Genomic DNA, 14,963 nt, shown 5'->3' with positions numbered 1-14,963 from the left:
TAGCAGGGAAATGTCAAGTGCGGAGACCAAGGCAAGTATCAAGTAATATATGATTGATGGTATTTTTATTCACCATTTCATTCTGGCATCAATTATTACTCGTGGCAATAAATTAATCCTAATAATCCTGAAGAATTTTGAGTCTTGTCAGTTTGGGGAGGGGGAACATTATAGTGCAATGACACAATCAAAATGGAATAGAGGGGACAAATTTTTCCACACTCAATTGGTTTTAAATGGTTTGATGCCTTACAAAATAAATATGCAGAAATATAAATGAAATAAAAATGGTTTATTGTGATAGGTGATAAGTTGTTGATTGCAATTTCCCAAAATGATATGCAAAGAAGAATTTTTGTTTAATTGCACTGATAGTGTGTAACAATTACAAATATATGTATTTATTTAGTTATTTATATATCTCTTTCCAGATCCGCAGAGCAGAAGTCAAAATGGCCATGTCAATAGTGGAGCACAACATACCGCTGGCCTTCTCGGATCACGGAGTTCCATACGGAGTGCCTCAAGGGTCACGCCTCGGCCCCCTTCTTTTTACTCTTTATACAAGTAACTTGATTACTATCATTCAAAGGCGCTTCCCTAATGTCTCTTGTCATTGCTATGCTGACGATACACAGTTATACATTTCTTTCAGCCCTGATAAGGAAAACCATAATGACAATATTTCAAACTTGGAATCATGTATAAGTTATATTCGTTTTTGGATGTCCCAACATAAGCTAATGCTTAATGATGGAAAGACAGAGTTTCTCATAGTCGGGACAGGCAGGCAAGTAGCAAAACTGAGTGTTAGCAACATAACAGTTGGAGACTCAGAAGTTAAACCATCAAACGTAGTGAAAAATCTGGGTGTATGGCTTGATTCTCGCTTAAACATGGAGAAACACATATCCAACATTAGTAGATCATCTTTTTATATGTTATACAACTTACGCCATATTCGTAGATACTTGGACCAGAAAAGCGCAGAAACCCTTATCCATGCATTTATTAGCAGTAGGCTTGATTATTGTAATGGATTATTGTTTGGTTTACCAGACTCGCAAATCAACAAGCTGCAGCATGTTCAGAATGCATGTGCAAGACTTGTATCCGGTTCCTCAAAGTTTTCCCATATTACACCTGTTCTGATTCAATTACATTGGTTGCCAATAAGGCAGAGAATTGCATTTAAGATACTTTTGCTTGTTTACAAAGCACTGAATGGTCAAGCTCCGAATTACTTGTCTGAATTAATATCATTTAGGTCACATTCATATGCACATAACTTACGAAGTACACAGGATAAGCTGCTTCTAAAGCTACCTCACTTGAGAACAAAAGTAACTCTTGGGGATCGTGCTTTCAGTTGTGCTGCTCCAAAGCTTTGGAACAAATTACCCCTGGAAATACGAAAAGCACCAACTGTTACCATCTTCAAACATTTATTGAAGACCCATCTTTTTTCAGAAGTTTTTGGTTAATTGTATTATATGCATAATTGTTTAATTTGTTTGAGCAGTAGCATTGTTGGGAGCTCTGTCACACTACAGCGCAGTAGAGTATATTTATATAGTGACTGCGCTATATAAATGGTCTAATTATTATTATTATTATTATCACCTGAGCCCACTTATGAAAGAGTGTTTTCCAGACTCCCCCACGGCCGCAGGGTACCGGTCGGCACGGACTAAGACTACATGCATTGTTAACGGCGCACTTGCTCCATACTTCCATCATCAGCTGGTAAAGCAGCTACGAGAGCAGCCGTTCTCCCTGTCGACAGATGGTTCAAATGACACTGGTAACCTTACACAATATATAAATTTAAGATTTGAAGTGATATAAAACACCATAAAATCAAAATGAAAGCCTTCATTTAATAAAAAAAACAAGAAACAACAAAACAACAAACGTTGACAATTATCATTCTCACATTAAAAACACATCTTTTGATGTACTTTCAAGGACCAAATATGTGATTGTTTTTAAAATACGATTCAATTACATATATCTCCTGAAAGAAAATCCCCTGACATCCCTACTCAAAAGAAAATTTACGAGTATAGTAGATTATTATTCAATCCTAAAACTCATACAACTAAAAAAAAAAACTTTTCTTTTGTCTTATCTCAGGCTTGGAAAAGATGAACCCTATGACTGTCAAACTTTTTGACATTAATCAAGGAGTAGTGTACCGATTTCTGGACATGTGCACAACAAGTGGCTCAGCTGCGGCGACAGCACAAACTATCTTCAGTAAGATGGACGAGGTGTTCTCATCGGAGGAGATTCCTTGGCATAATTGTATTGCCCTGTCTCTTGACAATGCGAGTGTCAACATGGGAGTAAGGAATTCCATTAAATCCAGTGCTGCACGTTAACCCCGATGTTTACGTCCATGGCTGTCCAGCACACATGGTCCATAACAACGCACAAGCGGCTGGAAATGCCTATGCAAAGGTAATTATTATTCTTTTCTTTTCTTTAATTTTTTTTACTTGATATGAAAATACAATGAGTGTGACATGTGTAAACGTATCATCTGAATTATATCCACAACACAATATTTCAATTCAATTCTGTTTGCTCTTTTTAAAAGAGCAAACAGAATATAAGTTACAGTAATAAACATTTGCCAAAAAATTAAACAACTTTAGATTTAATTACAATGACATGAATGTATCATGTTAAAATGATTAAGATTAAACACACACGAGTCATTATATGAATTGATTTCTACTTATTGCTATTTTGCAGGTGACAAACTTTGAAGTGGAAGATATGGCAGTAGATCTAGTCTATTGGTTCAAGGGAAGCATGAAGAGGAAGGCTGGACTTGAGGGTATGCCAGTGCTAAAATTCTCCAGAACTATATTTTAGTTCAGTTCATTTTATTTTTCACAATTAATTAAAATAAATTCAAAGATACAAACAACAAAAAAACAATGTCAATATAATACACATTCTTGAAACAATTTGTTAATATAAGAGCAAGGTAAATATCAAAACATCATTAATCCTAAATCCCAGTAATTTTGAATCTCCTATTTTCTTCATCAGAATTTTGCCAGTTTTGTGACACCCAGTACTTGGAGGTCATAAACTATGTTCAAACAAGATGGCTGAGTCTTGAAAAGGCAGTTGATCGGACCTTGAAACTCTACACTTCACTGGCAAGCTACTTTAAATCGAACAGTGAGTACATTAAATTTATCGACCATCAAACAGTTTTCTTCTATATATTGGTACAGATGAAATATGTACATGTACATGTATTAACATTTAACACTTTCTTTCAATTGAGGGTTCACATGCCTGCGCGCAACAGGGAAGAACTTCCCTTTTTGTTCATCGTGACCCACATACCACTCTGACCTATCTTCCTCTATTTTATATCTTTTACTTTGTATGTGCATATTTTTATGGTAAAATGTAAATAATAACAATCCACATAATTTTAATGCTACATGTATTGTTTATTTTTCTTCTATAAAGTGATTTCATACAACCATAACCCTATTTGCCATCTCTTTTGGCAGATGATAGCCAGGCTCGCTTCAAGCGGCTACAACAACTGTTCTCTGACCCAATGACGGAGCTTCACCTGATGTTCTACCAGGCAACCTTGCCAGCGTTTACAAATTTCAACCTTCTGCTCCAACGGCAAAGCTCCACCGTACATCTTTTGCACAAACAGGTGTGTAGGCTGCAGTTTATCTGAAAATAAACAATAAATTTAAACCTCAGTTTGTTTATATTTCTTCAAATGAATACATTAAAAAAATGGAGATCATTAATATAATGGTCTCCAGAAGTACTTTATTATTATGATTATTATTGTTTTTATTATATATATTGAGATCAATTTTCTATTATAATCCACAGATGCATCTGTACATCCGGAAGCTTATGAGCAAGTTCATTAAACCTGAGAAAATCAAGGACGTCAGGGTGTCAGACATCCAGTACCAATCACAGGAGATCCAGCTACCTGGTATGTACCCTTGTTTTCTGTCATGATGTACAGTTACAAACATACACATATATGGCTTACCTTCTATACTCAACATGACTGTTATTTCATCACAATGAAGGACCGTTGCATTTCTAAATGAGATATCTTGAAATTAGATGATTATTTTAACACAAAATTTTTTGGATAATATGCATGGAATTATTCAATTGGAAATAGGGCTAAATATAAGTTCATTGCTTACTTATTGTCAATGCAGATAGCAAGCTAACTATTGGCTTCACCACTCGCGCAACATTGAACCGGCTGCTGGAAGGTGGAGACATCAGTCAAACACAGGTAAAAAAGTTCTTTGCTGGTGTTAGGGGCTTCTTCTGTGAGGCAGTTTCGTACGCCCTCTCACGTCTCCCCCTTGATGAGCCGGTCCTGCAACATGCTACCTTCGTTGACTGGCACCAGAAGATGGAAGCATCAATTGATGATGTGCTCTTCTTTGTAGACAGGTATGTCAATATTGTCATATCAAAATGCAGAGATGCCTGTCTTAACCTTTAATTTTGAATCAGATCAGTCTTTGATTTGAATCTTGAGATGATATTGCTAGTTCAGATCTGAGATGTCGTTGCAAAATAAATCAAATAAATTTTCAGAATGTGCACATTTATCTCTTATTATAATGCTAATAGGGAATAATAAAGAGGTGTATTTTGGTTTCAGTGTTTTTTTTTTAATTTCTTTTTTATTTTAGGTACAAGCACCTACTGCCCTTTGATAGTCCACAAGATCAGGACAAGATGCAGGAAGAGTTTACAGACTATCAGATGATGGATGATCATGAGGTGTCTTCCAGACAGTGGAAGGAGATCAAAGATGCAGAAGGTGAATTTCTTCAAACTGACAAGCTGTGGGTCCACCTGTCTTCGGTCTAAACAAGACAGACACCAGGAATTCCCTCCACTTAGATGGAACGCTCAGCTCCATCATGACGATCAAGATGGCAGCATCGGAGCCCTGTTTCAAGTTTGAGCCACCAGCAGAGGTACTGATGGCGTCACGGAGAGCAACCTCCAGTTACAACAAAGCCCATTAGATTAATTTAACTGGATGAGAGGTAGGAAATGGCTTTGCTAATTGACACCCAGTATGGACAGCCATCATAATGACCACTTGTTCTAGTATTGTCTTGGGGAGTAGCAGATCAAAGATGCAGAAGGTGAATTTCTTCAAACTGACAAGCTGTGGGTCCACCTGTCTTCGCTGAAGAACGAGGTAACTGGACGGCCAAAGTTTTTGAGGCTCATTAAGGTGACTCAACTGGTGCTCTGTCTTCCCCACAGCAATGCTGATGCTGAGCGGGTTTTTTCTTCCATCGGTCTAAACAAGACAGACACCAGGAATTCCCTCCATGGAACGCTCAGCTCCATCATGACGATCAAGATGGCAGCATCGGAGCCCTGTTTCAAGTTTGAGCCACCAGCAGAGGTACTGATGGCGTCGCGGAGAGCAACCTCCAGTTACAACAAAGCCCATTAGATTAATTTAACTGGATGAGAGGTAGGGAAAAGGCTTTGCTAATTGACACCCAGTATGGACAGCCATCATAATGACCACTTGTTCTAGTATCGTCTTGGGGAGTAGCAGATAATCACAGGCTGATGGCGTCGCAGAGAGCAACCTCCAGTTACAACAAAGCCCATTAGATTAATTTAAGTGGATATGAGAGGTAGGGAAATGGCTTTGCTAATTGACACCCAGTATGGACAGCCATCATAATGACCACTTGTTCTAGTATCGTCTTTGGGAGCAGCAGATAATCACAGGTTGAGGTTTCACTGCTATTATAAAGAGAGTTGATATGGAATAATGCACTTAAAAATGTGGATTTTTTTCAAGGTAAGTGAACTTCATTAAAAATAATCAATTAACCTATTTGAATCCCGCCTTATGTATTTATGGAATCAGAGTTTAAAGTATGTGCCAGATTGCACCATTTAAATTGCAAAATTGTAAAAGCTCCCTACCGTGGAAGGGGGGACACCCCCCTTCCACACCATCCCCCCCTCGGGCGCGCGGAGCCCTCGGGCTTGGTCGCTTCGCTCCCTCGCAATGTCTCACTCCAAACTCTTCTCAAAGGTTGGCAGCCCTGGCTTTCTCTTCATCTTCACTAAATCTAGATGTGAACTGAAGCCTATGAAGTTCGAGAATTTATTTGAATTAAGCTTCTGATAGATCACCAGCATTATGGGAAGTTGAGAAAAAACTTTATGAATAAATTTTATTGTTCATGAGATGATGTGAGTGGATAGGGATATGATCCGTCTGTTTAGAGGAATTTAGACTAGACCCTATCTGACATTTTCACCTCAGGCTCATCCGTTAGGCTAACCCAGGGAGCTCCGTTTCGCGGGCCGGAGCCCAGGACGCCACCGCTCATTCACACTCCCACCATAACTAACAGGGGTATTTTATGGTTATCTATACGAGTGAAATAAAAGGTGGAAACATAAATTAAGCACTTACATTTATTATATGGATGATGGTCTAACTCTCAATCAGGCCGATTGAGACTAGTACCTGCGCTGTTGTATGTGTGTGTGTATGTATGTATGTATGTATGTATGTGTGTATGTATTCCTAGTTCGCTACATGTACCTAACAAAAATTCAAAAACTCATATTTGCCCCCTCTGTTAACTACATTTTTGTGTAGACCTATCGTTTAGTAGATGATAGATCCATTGCACTTAGTCTTAAAAAACAATTGTTAGTAATACATGTGTTTCCATGGCCAAAAAAAAATACACTGGTAATCAAAATCAAGCATTAGATTGAACTGTAACCATGACCTTTCTTGTTTATTTTGCCACTTATCCAGCAGAACGAGTCACTGCCATCATATCGGAAGACAAAGGAAAGTACACATCCTCCTCTGCCATCTCACTGGGATGAGTCTGTCCCAATGTCATCATCCCGTCTACCGATGTCCTCTCCATCATCTCGCCAGTCCCAGTCTTCACACTCAACATCACCTCACAGCGCCCACCATCACTAAGACAACAGATCCCCAAATACGACAGTAAATCACCTTCCAGGTGGGTGTTTCATGAAGCTGTTCGTAAGATACGAATGACTTTACGCACGACTGGTGATCCTTTCTTGTGCTATGTGATATCCCTATATAATTGAGTAATGACCCAAGGACATGTTCCAGTCATACGTAAGGTTGTGCATAACTTTACGAACAGCTTTATGAAACACCCAGGTAATCGTTAAAGTGATGTCCTATCTGAATCCCAGCTCTCTTGATGTGAAAAAGTAAATCATCACTGTAGTTTAGAAGAAAACCAATCCCATATGCTTTTAGTGCATCGACTGTCATATTTTTTTCGCTATAATGAACAATTGACGTATTTGAGATAGAATGTTGAAACGTCTTTCAAAGCCATTCTAGAACATCATTGCCATGATTCCTTTCCCCATGCAGGTTTCCTACTTAAAAAGATGTGGGGGGAAACTCCATTTCCAGCTGCTTAAGCCGGATCATGGCAGTTCTCATGGAACCCACCCTCGCCATCCAATTTAATTGGATGGGACAGAGGGGAAATAAGCAAAAATTCTCGGCTTTGAAGGGGATTTTGAGCGTCATCTTGGGTAATTATATCTATTATCGTTTCTACGTTAAACTTGATAAGACTGGCAGAGGGATCCATCATGTCCCCCCCCCATCCATCATGTCCCCCCCAAAAAAAAAAAATCTCAAAACCTCCGAAATAACACTATCTTTTTTAGGAAGAAAAATGTTTGGATCTTTTACTCTTTGCACTTTGTTGTTCATTTTGAGTCATCTGAATCTTACGATCTAAACTGTGGAATTATCAAGTTTTAAACAAATTGTTTCAAACCAGCGAATTTAAAGTTTTACAATTGTACAATCAGTCTACATGAAGAGGATTGGTTGATATAGCCAGGTCCTTGGTATAGGAGAGGGACCTGACCACAAATACAAAAGGATGGACTGAGAAATTATTATTGTGTCAGTCAATAATTGAATACTGACGTACAATCCATTTTCAATGACTTGGGACTGGAACCAAAGAAAGGAGGGGGTAATTTGCTGCAAATTGAGCAAAATAGGTCTGTAATTCAGGACCTTTATCTGGGTCAAGAGAAGAGATGATCATGGAAAGATCTAACACATGTTGGTATATGAAGTACCTAGTGTGTAACAAACCACTCAATATTTGGAAAAACATTTTTAGAAAGGGTGGGGAATTGATTAGTAAAACCATTAAGTTTTGAATAAAGACAAACGGATAGTTTGAATAGATTTATAAGTTTCTCCTCCACTCTATATTTTGTTTTACAGGTGCCGTAAGAGGAAATGGTGGAAGTGCTGACTGCAGGGGAGCAACGAGGGAAGAAGTGGAAGCTGCCATAAAGCAGTTTTTAAAATATGTTTACCAGCGTGTAAAAAAGACCGAAGCTGGACTTCAAGAAGCTGCTGCCCAGCCTGGTCCAGCAGAACAAGAGGAAGAGTTAGAGGACAACGTTTTTAAAGTATGTGTTTCCATCAAGTACGTCTAAGTTCTTTTGTTTTTTTTGTAAATATTTTTAAGGCTTTTATTTCTGTCTTCTGTCAGTTACTATACAGTAACAATGAAAAAGCAATGAAACTTTCTCGATCATTACCAATTTGTTGGAATAGCCACTTTGGTTTTGGAAATAATTAAGAATATCTTCATGAATAAACCAAAATATTTAACAGCACCACCCTTTTTGTAACTTGTGAAATAATTGCAACTTCGCTATAATTTTTTACACATAAAGTGCATCCCACAAAACAATGAATCCAAGAATCATGGATGTAGATATACAGTGTGTCCCAGAAAAAAATGAAAAAAAATTTATCAAGGATTTATCATAACTTAAATACATATACAGTGGACAAATGACCTATCATTTCAAAGCTTAGCGTCTCCTCGTCTGGTATGGCCTAGATGATTACTAATTCATGCATGACTGAGTAAAGACAATTTGAACAAAGGACACCACAAAGTTGCTTGGCAGGGCAGTATCTGAATTTAATAAAGAAAATAACATTCTAGAAAATTCAACATCTGCTCTTTCATTCGATACCTGAATCATGGAAAAAGGTCAAGAAATACCAAACTTCTGTCTCTTTAAAATAATCCCTTTAGTTGCAAAATTTCATTAAACAAATACTATAGCTTTCACACGGTTTACAAAAGACTTTATGCACGGCTGATCGTCAACAAAATGGAGTGTTGAGCAAGTCTGACAGTTCGCTTGTCATAGTTATTGGAATTAAATCATTATTTTTAGTAAACAGAACTTTGTTAGTTCGTGATCACTTTTCTGAGATTAAGGTAGCAAATTATAGAGCAGATGTCGAACTTTCTAGATCTGTGATTCTCTTATTGAAACTGAGATACAGCCCGCCAAATGACTTTTTGGTATCCTCTCTTCAAATTGTTTTTAATAATTCATGCGTGGATAAGAAATCATCGAAGTTATTTCAAATGAAAGAGAACACTAAGCTTTAAAATGATAGGTCATTTGTCTATTGCATATGTGATAATGCTATGATAAATCCTTGATAAATTTTGTTTCATTTTTTTCTGGGACACACTGTATATCTACATATATAATACTGAGATGCCTTATTTCTGTCTTTGATAAGTATTGCCTGTGCTCAATTTAATTCAGTTTTGATACTTGTAACTTCTACTGCAGTATCATATTCATACGGTACAACTCAACTTTGTTTTAGGAGAGTTTTCAGTAGAATTAAGTCCAGAACAAAGCCACTGCAGATAATTAGTCATTGATTGCCATGAGGCAAGTGGCCATTTTTATTCTGCTGGAGAGAAGAGACTTTATGAAGTTATTATGCCTGCAAGTCTGTCTATACGTTCATCTTCAATGAATTCACAACTCTATAACGGTATGTAAAGTGCTATTTTCGGCTCATTTTATGTCACGATAATGGTTAAATCTAAGAATCTGAGATTTTGAAGTGATTCCGCATGTACATGTATATGTGTGATTTGCCTGATTTTTCATATAGGTGAATGAGAGATGAAGTGCCCTGCCAAGCCTTGGTGAGAACCTTGATGGTGTGTTGGTGTTAAGAGGTGTGATGCTAATTCACAATAATTAAAAGCTCAGAGACACATGAATTGATTCAGACACATCAATCACACACACCATCCCCAACATACAGCGTTACAGAGAAATACTAAAGTCATGTTTTCTTCTTTGAAAAAAAATCATTCATTGTAAGTTTGTAGTATATTTATTCATGTTGTAGGTGCTCCACAGGAAATTTAATGATTACTGATGGGGCTGCCCAACAGGAATAAATAGATTATGAGTAAATTATGTTTTCTTTCTGGATATCAATAATCCCATTCACATTTTTTGTCTACAGTATGTCTATTTCCCGAGGATCCACAGAGCACATAGCCACTAAGCTTTTGTCTCAATTCTCCATGGTCTTAGAACGGAAAGGTTCCAAACACCTGAGCAACTATGGATAACCTTTATGATTGAGATATAAATTTGTGAAAGACAGACATGAATTCTCATAAAAATTGGTAATTTCTAGTGCAACAGAACAGTGCTTGTTGCAACCTAGGCGTTTTTCACGAGTCAAACATGACAATGTCCACTCACATCCAGTATAATAATAATAATAATACATAACATTTATAACGCGCTTACTACTGTTGTTTCTAAGCGCACTGTGTTCTGTTTATGGTTTGTACTTGGGTTTAAAAAAAGTGGCAGGGGATAATGAAACAGGTAATACAACTATTGTAATAATCAAAACTCAAAACTGGTGTGCACCTCCAATTGACCGACCCACAACTGTGAATCATCTATTAAACAGGTAGGTTTTGAGTAGGGTTTTGAACTGATTCACAGACTTGGCATTATGAATGTAAGATGGTAGCTTATTCCAAAGGGAAGGGGCAATTGAAGAAAAAGCGCGGTCACCATATTTTGTAGAGGTTCGAGGTCCAGGAGTTAACTGCATTGTAGACGATGAACGAAGAGGTCTTGAGGAGGTACTAGAACGTAAGGAAATGAGATCTGTAAGATATTTTGGGGCTTGGCCATTGAGAATTTTGTAGGTGAGGAGAGTATGATAGCAAGGCTGTTCCTAGCTACAGAAGAAGCATAAAAGGTGCTTGCTAGTGAGGCCAGGACAAAATGTAAAGTGTGTCAGGAACCTAATCAAGTGAACATAAAACCATCGGGCACATAAGGGCATATTGAGTGGGTAAGTATAGTATTAAGGTTTGCACTTCACATTTCCCTTTGAATTTGGCAGTTTATTATCATTTCCTAATCTGCAGAGCCATTGTCAAGACACTGTAACGAATAGATGTGGGGGAGGAAGTATTCGGCATAAAAAGTGAAGCGGAGGAGCACGAAACAAGAAGTGTGTCAGGCCTGCATAAAACCCTGTCGACCGGATAGGAGGCAGAGAAGGCAAGGTTGTTACTAGCTACAGAAGTAGCATTAAAGGTGCTTGCTGGTGAAGCAAAGAGTAAATACGGTGTGACAGGAGCCCAACCAAAATAAAATAAAATAAAACAATCGGGAACATCAGGGCATATCGAGTTGGTAAGTATAGTATGAAGGTCTGCTATACTTTAATGGATGTTAATGATTTAGTAGAGGTAAAATTAATGTTAATGATATAGAGGTAAATTATGTTTGTTTTCACTGATAATTTTACCGATGTGTTCAAGTTACCCCCATTAACAATTGAACCTTCAACGAACTTACAATGAAAACAAGACCAAGCTCGTCCGTCATTTCTCATCACGGATCTACACAAGACGGCTCCCATCACATCAATTTTCCAAAATTATCCAATCAAAGGTGCCATAATCACCAGTTCATCATATTATATCACTCTCATTAACTGTTATTGTAATATTTATCATATTCCATATCTCCACGATTCTTTTTCTTCTGTTCACTTTTTTGTTTTTTTTGAAAATTTCGAAATAATCATCAATGAAATTCAGAGAGGGGGGCCGTGGCACATATTCGAAAATGTGATTGGCACGTGCGAAATCTGGAAATTTTAGGTGAGTACATGTACTAAAAATAGTTCAGTGGGAAGCAAGTTTCAGATGTTGTTGCTGATGAACTAAAAATGAGGTGTAATGAGGCTAATCAGTAACATAAATATTATCAAAAAAATAAAAGTAGACTAGTAGACTCAATTGATTTTTTTAAAGGGATTATTTGGATTTTCCTTCCACAGACTTGCAGCAATGGTCACAATGATAGATTTTGCATCCAGGAAACAATTAACAGAACCCATGTAGGGGATGTAAAGTTAGCCACCTCCATATTTGTATCGGGCAACAATTTCCTAAAGGTCTGGCACATGTTGGAGGTGATGGGCCTGCATCCTATCTCCAGCAGGCTTTTCCACTCGATGCAGAGCCACTACATTTGCCCAGAGGTGGAGGACACCTTCAACAACTATTTAAGCGAGAAGGGCAATGAACTCAAGGAGAAAGATGTTGTGGTGTGTGGTGAGTAAACATTTATTTGAATATTGACTCATTATTATTGAGTATTACGTTTGTTGTGAAGAGGAAGAAACTGTGCACTTGGAAGGAAAATCAAAGTTTTATTATTTTTCCTTTCTCTTTTTACAGCTGAGATCTCAACAATACAATTTTCTGCAGTCATCTTCATTGAAAACTTTTTTCTTTTCTCTTTTATGTAGGTGATACGAGGAACGACTCGCCAGGATTTAGTGCACAGTACTGCACGTACACACTATTGGAGGAGGAAAGTAAGGATATTGTCCATGTCGAGTTTATGGACAAGCGAGAGGCAGGGGACAAGAGTCCATATATGTGGATATCGATCCTGATAAAACATGTGCTACTTGCACTTCTTGAAAGGGAGGAAGATTTCAACAACAGACACTAAATTGGTTGAATACAAATATATAATTTCTGCAGTAAATGTGGTTAACAATATGGACACGGAGCGAATCTTTGTATCTGATAGCAAAGCATTTGCCTGAAGATAGAATTGTGGACATCGATCCTGATAAAATGTGTGCAACTGTGCACATCTTGAAAGGGAAGAAGATGCCAACAACAGACATTCTATTTGCAGAGCTATTGCCAAGACCCTGCAATGAATAGATGTGGGGGAGGAAGTATTCGGCATAGAAAGTGAAGCGGAGGAGGAGGAGCATGAAACAAGAAGTGTGTCAGGCCTGCATAAAACCCTGTCGACCGGAGAGGAGGCAGAGAAGGCAAGGTTGTTACTAGCTACAGAAGGAGCATTAAAGGTGCTTGCTGGTGAAGCAAAGAGTAAATACGGTGTGACAGGAGCCCAACCAAAATAAAATAAAATAATCGGGAACATCAGGGCATATCGAGTTGGTAAGTATAGTATGGAGGTCTGCTATACTTTAATGGATGTTAATGATTTAGTAGAGGTAAAATTAATGTTAATGATATAGAGGTAAATTATATTTGTTTCTACTGATAATTTTACCGATGTGTTCAAGTCACCCACATTAATAAATGAACCTTCAAACTTTAATTAACAATGAAAACAAGACCCAGCTCACTCGTCCGTCATTTCTCATCAAGGATCTACACAAGACGGCTCCAATCACATCAATTTTCAAGAATCATCCAATCAAAGGTGCCATAATTACTAGTTCATCATATTATATCACTCTAATTAACTGTTATTGTAATATTTATCATATTCCATATCTCCACGATTCTTTTTCTTCTGTTCACTTTTTTGTTTTTTTTGAAAATTTCGAAATAATCATCAATGAAATTCAGAGAGGGGGGCCGTGGCACATATTCGAAAATGTGATTGGCACGTACAAAAATCTGGAAATTTTAGGTGAGTACATGTACTAAAAATAGTTCAGTGGGAAGCAAGTTTCAGATGTTGTTGCTGATGAAATAAAAATGAGGTGTAATGAGGCTAATCAGTAACATAAATATCAAAAAAATAAAAGTAGACTAGTAGACTCAATTGATTTTTTAAAGGGATTATTTGGACTTCCACAGACTTGCAGCAATGGTCACAATGATAGATTTTGCATCCAGGAAACAATTAACAGAACCCATGTAGGGGATGTAAAGTTAGCCACCTCCATATTTGTATCGGGCAACAATTTCCTAAAGGTCTGGCACATGTTGGAGGTGATGGGCCTGCATCCTATCTCCAGCAGGCTTTTCCACTCGATGCAGAGCCACTACATTTGCCCAGAGGTGGAGGACACCTTCAACAACTATTTAAGCGAGAAGGGCAATGAACTCAAGGAGAAACATGTTGTGGTGTGTGGTGAGTAAACATTTATTTGAATATTGACTCATTATTATTGAGTATTACGTTTGTTGTGAAGAGGAAGAAACTGTGCACTTGGAAGGAAAATCAAAGTTTTATTATTTTTCCTTTCTCTTTTTACAGCTGAGATCTCAACAATACAATTTTCTGCAGTCATCTTCATTGAAAACTTTTTTCTTTTCTCTTTTATGTAGGTGATACGAGGAACGACTCGCCAGGATTTAGTGCACAGTACTGCACGTACACACTATTGGAGGAGGAAAGTAAGGATATTGTCCATGTCGAGTTTATGGACAAGCGAGAGGCAGGGGACAAGAGTCCATATATGTGGATATCGATCCTGATAAAACATGTGCTACTTGCACTTCTTGAAAGGGAGGAAGATTTCAACAACAGACACTAAATTGGTTGAATACAAATATATAATTTCTGCAGTAAATGTGGTTAACAATATGGACACGGAGCGAATCTTTGTATCTGATAGCAAAGCATTTACCTGCAACTGTGCACATCTTGAAAGGGAAGAAGATGCCAACAACAGACATTCTATTTGCAGAGCTATTGCCAAGACCCTGCAATGAATAGATGTGGGGGAGGAAGTATTT

At 37.7% G+C, this 14,963-nt stretch overlaps 3 protein-coding genes across 3 annotated transcripts; all 3 read left to right on the top strand.

Annotated features, from left to right (window-relative positions):
- Positions 1–1,624: 1,624 nt before the first annotated feature.
- Positions 1,625–2,384, top strand: LOC121432136. Its single transcript, XM_041629991.1, has 2 exons — positions 1,625–1,804; positions 2,137–2,384. The coding sequence occupies exons 1-2, from the start codon at positions 1,636–1,638 to the stop codon at positions 2,382–2,384; spliced, it is 417 nt and encodes a 138-aa protein (XP_041485925.1). The 5' UTR covers positions 1,625–1,635.
- On the top strand, positions 2,382–9,719 carry LOC121432117. Its single transcript, XM_041629975.1, has 7 exons — positions 2,382–2,845; positions 3,064–3,198; positions 3,543–3,700; positions 3,889–3,997; positions 4,236–4,479; positions 4,725–4,855; positions 5,181–9,719. The coding sequence occupies exons 1-7, from the start codon at positions 2,785–2,787 to the stop codon at positions 5,507–5,509; spliced, it is 1,167 nt and encodes a 388-aa protein (XP_041485909.1). The 5' UTR covers positions 2,382–2,784; the 3' UTR covers positions 5,510–9,719.
- A 3,729-nt stretch (positions 9,720–13,448) lies between these two features.
- On the top strand, positions 13,449–14,955 carry LOC121432116. Its single transcript, XM_041629974.1, has 2 exons — positions 13,449–14,355; positions 14,553–14,955. Exons 1-2 carry the CDS (start codon positions 14,205–14,207, stop codon positions 14,759–14,761), a joined length of 360 nt encoding a protein of 119 aa, XP_041485908.1. The 5' UTR covers positions 13,449–14,204; the 3' UTR covers positions 14,762–14,955.
- Positions 14,956–14,963: the final 8 nt, after the last annotated feature.

Source organism: Lytechinus variegatus, chromosome 18, assembly GCF_018143015.1.
Source record: "Lytechinus variegatus isolate NC3 chromosome 18, Lvar_3.0, whole genome shotgun sequence".
Lineage (NCBI taxonomy): Eukaryota > Metazoa > Echinodermata > Echinoidea > Temnopleuroida > Toxopneustidae > Lytechinus > Lytechinus variegatus.
Note: the sequence above shows the minus strand (reverse complement) of the source record. Positions and strands in the feature narration are given on the sequence as shown.